General features: G+C 44.6%; 1 protein-coding gene across 1 annotated transcript in view; it reads left to right on the top strand.

Moving 5' to 3' along the window:
* The window catches only part of MYO10 (myosin X), a 173,503-nt gene extending 163,494 nt beyond the window's left edge, over positions 1–10,009 (top strand). Inside the window, exons 35-41 of the mRNA XM_038770228.1 lie at positions 823–1,120; positions 2,356–2,563; positions 3,747–3,883; positions 5,208–5,328; positions 5,518–5,970; positions 6,958–7,149; positions 8,585–10,009. Of these exons, the coding sequence (XP_038626156.1) occupies positions 823–1,120; positions 2,356–2,563; positions 3,747–3,883; positions 5,208–5,328; positions 5,518–5,970; positions 6,958–7,149; positions 8,585–8,695 (1,520 nt within the window). The 3' untranslated portion in view covers positions 8,696–10,009. The remainder of the gene's footprint in view (positions 1–822; positions 1,121–2,355; positions 2,564–3,746; positions 3,884–5,207; positions 5,329–5,517; positions 5,971–6,957; positions 7,150–8,584) is intronic.

The raw sequence follows: 10,009 nt of genomic DNA on the forward strand, positions 1-10,009 counted from the left end.
CCCTGTCCTGGATAGGGCTCACAGTCTAAAAGGTAGTGAGTGCCAGTGGCATTTTACATATGAGAAAGCTGAGGCTCAGACAGGATAAGTGATTTGCCCTAGGTCACACAGTAGCTGAATATTCATTCATTCAGTTGTATTTACCGAGTGTGCAGAACACTGTACTAAGTGCTTGGGAGAGGACAGTAGAACAATAAACAGACACATTCCCTGCCCACAACGAGTTACCGTCTAGAGGGAGCTTACAGTCTAGAGTAATAGAGTGGGAATTAAAACCCAGGTCTCTGAACTCCGAGACCTGTGCTCTTCCCATGAGCCCCTCTGAAAGCTTTGGAAATGTCTGCTTGGGTGCCCAAAGCTCAGAATGAACGATGGCACATACAGCATTTCATCATCCCTGCTTAAGGGGTCACTTGGTCTAATATCGACTCTGAAAGGGAAAAGGAAGTCCCTGAAATTGTCAGGAAATATCAGGAGGTCCTTGCAATAGAGGACACTTCCCGTATTGTTAGAACCAGTCTCTCTGCCCAAACTAAACCAGGTACTTAATGTCAAGTCTGACTTTTTCCCTCCCCACCCCCTCCACTGGACATCAAAATTTTGCTTTTAAGCCCGAGGATTATTTGGAATAGTCAGTGGCTGTAAATTGAAACCGAGTAAGTTTGGGTTAGTAATATGTGTCAGGATGTTCATTTTTAGAGAAAACGGCAGGAACAGTTTGATCTACTTGGAACCCCTCCAACTCAGTTTCTCTGTCCCCATTGTGCTTTCTTGTTCAACTCCTTCTTAGGGTTTCTGATTCTTTTCTCTATTTTTGTCCAGTGCTGAAGGATAAAGGCTATACCACCCTTCAGGATGAAGCCATCAAGATCTTCAATTCCCTGCAGCAGCTGGAGTCCATGACTGACCCCATTCCCATAATCCAGGGGATCTTGCAGACGGGGCATGACCTCAGACCGCTTCGAGACGAGCTCTACTGTCAACTTGTCAAGCAGACCAACAAGGTCCCGCACCCAGGCAGCGTCGGCAACCTGTACAGCTGGCAAATTCTGACTTGCTTGAGCTGTACTTTCCTCCCTAGCCGTGGAATCCTCAAGTATCTCAAGTTCCACCTGAAAAGGTAATGTCAGTTTAGGATGCTGGTAAGGTTTTCAGCCATATGAGGGGACTCTCGCTGTTTCGTTGATGCTCCGTGTCCTAGGCTCAGTCGTATTTGAGTGCTTACTGTGTGCCAAGCACTGTACTGAGCTCTTGGGAGAGTACAGGACAACAATAAACACAGTTCCTGCCCACAACGAGCTTGCAGTCTAGAAGGGGGAGACAGGATTGACTAAATAAACAAATAAATAAATAAATAAAATAGGTGGGTATTAACAGGTGCCTTTCATGGATTTTTTTGTTTTTGTATTTAATGGTGTTTAAGTGCTCACTGTATGTCAAGGACTGTTGTCAGCACTGGGGTAGAAACAAGCTAGTCAGGTTGGACACAGTCCCAGTCATCATCATCATCATCATCATCAATCGTATTAATTGAGCGCTTACTATGTGCAGAGCACTGTACTAAGTGCTTGGGAAGTACAAATTGGCAACATAGGGCTCCCAGTTTGTCAGAAGAAGGAGAATCCCCATTCTATAGATGAGGTAACGGAGGCGCAGAGAAGTGAAGTGACTTGCCCAAGGTCCCATGGTAGACAAGTGGCAGAACCCAGGTCCTCTGACGCCCATGCTCGTTCCACTTTGGCACACTGCTTCTGTTGCCATCAGATTGGGCTGCGGAGGCAGCCGTGTTTTTCTGAGAGCATCAGCTTGCCAGCTGACTGGTCCTTAGAAATTCTTACATACTGTGGGGCCTCTAGGGGCAAGTGCAGTGATGTGAAGTTTTACTAGCAACACACTGTTTCAGTTCTCTCAGTGATTTTCTTTTGTCCAGATTAAAAACTGACCTAGAGAATGAGCTCCTCCAGCTATACCCGCTGATCCCGGGGCTGGCTTTGTTTATCTCTGTGAGCTTGTGACTTATCTGCTGTTGATTGTGACCGTTTCAGGAAGTCCTGGGGGATTGGGGATTCTCAGAATCCCATAAAGAGAGGCATTGGGATGACTATTAATAATGAACATTATGCTAATTATTTTTAAGTGCCTTCATGTGCTGGGATGATTCAAAGTTATCAGATTGGACACAGTCCCGCCCAGGTTTAAAGTATACAGGAAGGAGGGAGAGCAGGTATCTCATACCCATTTTATAAGTGAGGAAACAGAGAGGTTAAGTGACTTGCCTGAAGTCACACAGTGAGGCACGGGCAGAGTTGTGACTAGAACTCCTGACTCCCAGACTTGTGCTTTTTTATATTCTAGGATCCGTGAGCAGTTTCCTGCCACAGAAATGGACAAATATGCTGCCTTCATTTACGAATCTCTTAAAAAAACCAAATGCCGAGAGTTTGTGCCTTCGCGCGATGAAATCGAAGCTCTGATCAACAGGCAGGAAATGACGTCTACTGTGTATTGTCACGGTGGAGGCTCCTGTAAAATCACCATCAATTCCCATACCACCGCTGGAGAGGTGAGACGCTGCTTCTCCTGCAGTCTTCTGTTGGATAGATAGTGACGACCGTAGCTGACGGTAAAGCCTCGAATCAATCAATCAAAAGTACTCATTGAGCGCTTACCATATGCGGAGCACTATACTAAGCACTTGGGAGAGTACAGTACAACAGAGTTGGTAGATATATTTCCTTCCCACAACAAACTTACAGTCTATAGAACTAACCTGTAGTGTAAACTGAATGCTGTTTCAGTGTCTCCCCCCCACAACACACATGTATTTATTGAACGCTTATTCTCTTTACAGCACTGAACCAAGAACTTGGAAGTAGAATAATAGATGCATTCCTTGCCTTTAAAGAGCTTGCAGTGTAGTGGGGACACACACAGGTATGCGGTAACAGATGAGGGAAAGTATTAGATATTACAGCATATCTCCTTATAAGGTTTCGACCGAATGTGTCCTGGAAATTATTGATCTAGTCAGAAAGTTCACTCAGGGTCATTTTGAAGGAAGAATCTAACAGTTCTCCCATCCCTCCCTTCAGCTCTCGTGTCCATTCTTCCAGCCCTGACAAGGGCTGCCAGAATGAGATGGCACATTTGAATTACAGAAGGGGATACAGAAATTGGCTAGCAACCCAAAGTGTATTGTAGCCTTGTTATAATTCAGTGGTTTCTGCCTAGAGAAGAGATCTTTTCAACTTGCCCCACAGTAACTTGGCAGTAACTTGAAGACAGTTCCCGCTACTTAAACTAGACGGGGCTAAATCTGGCCAAACATAGAGCAGTGAAACTCAGAATAACTCCCCGCACTGGAGAAAAATCACTTTTGTGGTTTCTGAAGGTCAGTTAAAAAAAAACACTTTGAAAAGTTACGCAGTGAAGATAGACCTTCTAGAGAGGAGGTCACCATTTCTACATTGTCAAAATGTCTGTATCCTCATTGCACGTGATGCACACTCTCGGACTTATAACAGTCACAAGAGATCCGAGGAAAGTAAAACTATTTCAGTGACTTAACAAAATTATTGTGCTTTGGGAATGCTGGAGATAACACCTGTTGAATCCAAACATTCCACATTTTTTGTTGTTGTTTTTTTACTCTGTTGTGCACTAGTTCCATCAGGTTTCAGATCACAAAATATTTTATGTCCGCAATATTAAAATGCAAGACATTAACTAGCCAGCTATTTCTTTAGGTCGTTGAAAAGTTAATCAGAGGGTTGGCCATGGAAGACAGCAGAAATATGTTTGCACTCTTTGAATACAATGGGACCATTGATAAAGCGATTGAAAGCCGAACCATTGTGGCTGATGTGTTGGCAAAGTTTGAAAAGTAAGTCTCCTCTCCCTAATGATGTCTGACTAATAAACAGAAATCCAACAGAATGTCCCTTTCGTTTTTTCCTCACGTGCTACAGGTGTCAAGCTATTCTTACACTTGTGTCCTCTCTTGGATTCTTCATGTAAAGGCAGAAAATGTAAACAGGCTGGTAAATGATTTATAGTTGTTCCCAAGTTAGAAAGTCTTGTCTGTATGGAATTGCTATTGTTCTCTTTTTTCAGTTTTGTTTTTGGTAACACCTCATTCTTATGACTCTTTCCTTTCTCCCCTTTGTTATACAAATTGTAGCTCCCCTCATTTTTGCACATATAATAATGATGGCATTTATTAAGCGCTTACTATGTGCAAAGCACTGTTCTAAGCGCTGGGGAGGTTACAAGGTAATCAGGTTGCCCCACAGGGGGCTCACAGTCTTAATTCCCATTTTACAGATGAGGGAACTGAGGCACAGAGAAGTTAAGTGACTTGCCCAAAGTCACACAGCTGACAGTCGGCGGAGCCGGGATTTGAACCCATGACCTCTGACTCCAAAGCCCGGGCTCTTTCCACTGAGCCACCATATGAATGACATTGTCTATTGAAGAACTCGACAAGTTTATGTGAATGAAGACTATGGAAAAAAGCATCTTTCCAATACAGAAGTTGCTGTTTTTCATATTCACAGACTTCAAAGTTGATAAATAAGGCAGACAATGGAGGAACTTAACTGTTTTAGACAGCACATATACAGTTGGACAAATGAGCTATAACGGTTTCTGCACTGTAGTGTTATGGCTGTAAATTTTAAAAAGAACAAAAAACACACATATACATATGCACAATTGAAGCTGAGTGCTTTAGGTTGGTTTCCTTGTTCTGCCTTGAAATTTTTTTTACCTGTTCCCTCTACAAACCAGTTTTGGGCCTAATCAGAGTGTGAAATGTTGGTGTCCTGGAACAGCCCACCGGATAAAGCAGCGTTGCTCAGTGAAAAGAGCAAGGGCTTTGGAATCAGAGGTCATGAGTTCAAATCCCGGCTCTGCCAGTTGTCAGCTGTGTGACCTTGGGCAAGTCACTTAACTTCTCTGTGCCTCAGTTACCTCATCTGTAAAATGGGGATTAAGACTGTGAGCCATCTGTGGGACAACCTGTTCACCTTGTAGCCACCTCAGCGCTTAGAACAGTGCTTTGCACATAGTAAGCACTTAATCAATGCCATCATTATTAATATTATTATTATTATAAAGCCTACTGCAATGTCTTAACCTGTTAAGTGTTTCTCACTGCCCTCTCCCATTCCGACATCTTCTTATCTGCTTTGGGCTTCCGTTCCTAGATCGACGGCCACCTCTGAGGCAGGCGATCTCCCGTGGAAATTCTACTTCAAACTCTACTGCTTCCTGGACACCGAAAATGTGCCGAAAGACAGCGTGGAGTTCGCCTTTATGTTCGAGCAGGTACATAAGGAGCCTGAGATTTCCCTCTTAGGAAATGGTGGAGCCCATTGTTACTCAAGCCTGTTATGCCTGTGGCAGCGCGCCTGAAAACCGCTGGTTCCCAGAAGCAGTTGTGCGGCTTTAGATGATTCCCAGGCGGGGCTGTTTACTTTTCCAGTCTCTAAAAGGTGCCTCCCTTATTCATCTCAGGCTCACGAAGCAGTCATCCGAGGTCACTACCCTGCTCCCGAAGAGAACCTTCAGATCCTGGCCGCCTTAAGGCTTCAGTATGTCCAGGGAGATCATTCCCAGCACGCCTCCATGCCTGCACTGGAGCAAGTCTACCCCTTGCAGAGACTGAAGTCTCGTATTTCCCAATCCACCAAGACCTTCTCCCCCGCCGAGAGGCTGGAGAAGAGGCGCGCCAGCTTCCTGGAGGGGACATTGAGGAGGAGTTTCCGGACTGGATCCGTCAGTCGACAGAAACTAGAGGAGGATCAGATGTTGGACATGTGGATCAAGGAGGAGGTTTCCTCGGCCAGGGCCAGTGTGATTGACAAGTGGAAGAAGTTTCAGGGCATGAACCAGGAACAGGCCATGGCCAAGTACATGGCTGTTATTAAGGAATGGCCTGGCTATGGGTCTACGCTCTTTGACGTGGAGGTGAGGAGGAGGGCCCTTTGGGTACGAGGTAGCACAAGGGCTGGGATAACGATGACTGTCGTGTTCTGGGAAAATTGCATTACAGTAACCATCGATTCAGGGGAAATTTAATGCTTGGGAAGGTGGTACTTATTTTGATCCATTTTTCATCTCCTACTGCCATTAGTGTCTAGCCTTATTCATTCATTCAATCGTATTTATTGAGGGCTTAATGTGTGCAGAGTACTGTACTGAGTGCTTGGAAAGTACAACTCAGCAATAGAGACAGTCCCTGCCCACACCAGGCGTACAGTCTAGAAGGGAGGAGACAGACATCAAAACAAGTAAACAGGCATCAATATAAGTAAATAGAATTATAGATATATGTATATACATAAGTCCTTTGGGGCAGGGTGAGAGGAGGAATAATAGCAATGGTATTTGTTAAGTGCTTACTATGTGCCAGGCACTGTTCTAAGCACTGGGGTAGATACAAGATAATTGGGTTGGATGCAGCCCCTGTCCCTCATGGAGCCCACAGTCATGTACTTCCCAAGGGCTTACTACAGTGCTCTGCGCACAGGAAGTGCTCAATAAATACGATTGAATGAATGAATTCACTCAATTCATTCACCGGGATCACTGTAAGCAGCCTTCCTGGATTATCAGCTTCATGTCCAGTGAAGGCTTAGTCTGTCTCTCACCCCTGGTCTTAGCATTCTGTGCCAGAAGAAGCATCTTCCCTAGAGTCAGAGACAACTTAGTTTCCTGTCTGTCTGTAGCAGTGGACTCTGAGCTATTCATGTCTGTGTGGGCCACTTGAAATCTTTGAACACTGACTTTGGAATGGACTCCTTAATACCTTCTTCCTGCCCGCTTCTTGAGATAATGCGAGGATGAGATTTAGTAATGTGTGTAAAGGGTTTTGAAGTCTTGCGGGGGAAGGGGTGGGCTCATCTAATTGCTGTTCTTTTTCTCACTCTGGTCTCTGGCCTTCTCCTTCTCCAGTGCAAGGAGGGCGGGTTTCCACAGGAGCTCTGGCTGGGAGTAGGTGCTGACGCAGTGTCTGTCTACAAGCGTGGGGAAGGGAGACCGCTGGAGGCGTTCCCCTATGAACATATCCTCTCCTTTGGGGCACCCCTTGCAAACACCTACAAGATTGTGGTGGATGAGAGAGAGCTGCTGTTTGAAACCAGTGAGGTAAGGACTGGGGAGACAGTACAATGTCATTTGTGTCCATCCCAAAATAAAGCAGTATCAAAAATGTTGTGTGCTGCCTCTTCTACAGTAGCAGTTGGTTTTGTTCAAGTGAGTTTCACTTATTTAAAAAATGAGGTATGGAAGCCTCTAAAATGATGCTTGTTCGGGTCAAGTTTATGAGAAAAGAATCATTTCTGAGGTTGTGAGGAGCAGAGAGGACAAAGAGACAAAGAGCACAGACATTTAAAAAATGAGGTATTGAAGCCTCTGAAATGATGCTTGTTCGGGTCAAGTTTGAGAGAAGAATCATTTCTGAGGTTGTGAGGAGCAGATAGGACAAAGAGACAAAGAGCACAGAATTTCTTGGGAAAGATCAAAGCTAGACACTATACTATATGTATGTCTATCTGTCAGTGGCTTTTATTCATTATGAGTGCATACCAGTGGAAAGGGCAAGGGAATGAAAATCAGGAGCCCTGGGTTCTAATCCCAGCTCTGTCACTGGCCTACTGTGTGACCTAGAGAAAGTCACCTAACCTCTCTGTGCCTGTTTCCTCATCAATCAATGATATTTTTGAGCACTTACTGCATGTAAAGCGCTATACTAATTGCTTGGGAGAATCCAAGCCCTGGCTTAGATTCAGAAAACTAGGCCGAACAGTTGAAATGTGATGGTTCAGAGCAAATCAGTACTGTTTTCCAAGAGGCTGTGAAAGTGACTCGATCATTATTCTGGGTTGTTGTTATTGCACTGTTATTGCGTTAAGCACTTACTGCGTGCCACAAACTTTACTAAGTGCTGGGGTAGATAGAAGATAATCAGATTGGACATAGTTCCTGTCCCATACAGGGCTCCTAATCTAAGTAGGAGGAAATAGGATTTAATCCTCATTTTGCATTTCAAGGAACAGGAGACCACAGTGAAGTGAAATGACTTGCCCAGGGTCACACAGCAGAGAAGTGGCGGGGCCAGGATTAGAACCTATTGGCTCCCAGGCCTGTGCTCTAGTCATTAAGCCGTGCTGTATCTCTAGATTTGGGGTGTCACCAGCTGGTTCTGTCATGCCCAATGCATGTTCTGTAAGGGCCGAACTGGCCTTTGAGAGATCCAAAAACCGAGGGCACCATTTCCACCCTCAGGTCACAGCCATGCCAACTTGGAGAGTATTGCCCTACCCGAGCTCTGACTTAAAGTAGGACTTCGCCTCAGCTTAAATCCCAGTTTCCATATTGGTCATCATAGCCAGCTCAGTGATAGGGTGGAGCCCAGGGAAGGGGTAAGGACAGGTCCACACCCCCATGTCTGGTATTCCCAGCGTCCCCCTCCGTGATCAACGGTAGGCAGGGGCAGGAGAAGAACCGTTGATGAGTTCCGTGTTGATGCCTCCCTGAGGGGAGACTCACCGCCTGGCTCTGATTTCTGTTCTTTCGGCAGGTCGTGGATGTGGCCAAGCTGATGAAAGCGTACATCAGCATGATTGTGAAGAAACGCTACAGCACCTCGCGTTCTGTGAGCAGCCATGGAAGCCAAGGCAGCTCCAGGTGAAAGCGCAGGGGGGATTGCACGCTTCCTTCGGATCGGAACCCATCACTTAGGGGCCGACCTGGCTTTCGACGCCAACTTCTGGCAGGCCACCCGGGTCCTCAAGAGCCCTGCGAGGCCGATCTCCTCTGCCAGGTCAGCTGGAACAATCACATGGCGAGTTGTCCCAGCAGTGCGCACAATTTCCAAAGCTTCGTTCCTCTTAAGTGACGAAAGCCTTAACAAAAGACGCTGACACCAAAGCAGCGAGAAGTGCCTTAGTGCTTTAAACCAACACTAATCGTCCTTAACTGTGCTATCCAAGGGAAATGGTTTTCTTTCCACTCAGAAGACAAGAAAATATGAAAAGGGGGAGTTAACTCCATCCATTATGCACTAACCTCCCTGCCTGATTTTTTTTCCTGGGTTTGTAGGAGGGGGAAAGGGGTGGGGCGGGAGGGACATTTTTGGTAGGAGCCTGCTGGCAGCTTCCTTCTGAAACCTTTTTTTTTTTTAATTCGTTTCATCAGCGTATGTGCATATGTCTTAACACAAACTCTAACTTTATTCCATAGTTCACGAGCATTTAAAGCAAAGGGAATCATGATGTGCAATGGTGTAAACAATCCTTCTGTACATTTTAATAGTTCAGAGTTATAGTTGATTTGATTGTATGGTTACTTTTTAAACCAGTTTTATTAAATCAAACTTCCTGCATTTTCCTACATCTTTGAACTTCTTAAACCCTATTTTGACTATTTTGTTTCACCTGTAGCAAGCTTGCCTCTGTATCTGCTATGTTATAAATAGATATGTAGCTGGTAAAATAAGTTGTATTTATAGATATCCCTAATACAGAAAATGCAATTCCCCATACCGTGTTCTTTTTCTTGTTTTTAGTTTGTAAGTTTTAAATATTCAATGTTCCTTTAGAGATGGTTTCCTTAAAAACAATATGCTTGTAGAACTCTGATTAAAGAGAACCAAGTAAACTCTGTTGTTGGTGGTGGAGAGGCACAGCAGGAAAGAATTGTGGAAAAGGTATATGAAGCTGTACTATGTTTTTTTAATTAGGGCTATTCATATTTTATTCCAAGTTCTTCATGATGGTCTGGACAAAGCACCTGTAAATAAGTCAGCTCACAGCCAGATCTGGTTTTGGACTTTTTATTTTTATATGGAAAAGTTATTATATAAGGCAAACTGGAATCGACAGTGTTAAGTCTGCCACAGAGAAAATAAATGAAAGTTGTATTAGCCCTATTGACAAACCTCAGCCTTTAAGAAATCTTGCTTATTTGCTCAAAGAAAGTTGGCAATAAAAGATGCTAATTAGCA

Source organism: Tachyglossus aculeatus, chromosome X3 (assembly GCF_015852505.1).
Source record: "Tachyglossus aculeatus isolate mTacAcu1 chromosome X3, mTacAcu1.pri, whole genome shotgun sequence".
NCBI classification, from domain to species: Eukaryota; Metazoa; Chordata; class Mammalia; order Monotremata; family Tachyglossidae; genus Tachyglossus; species Tachyglossus aculeatus.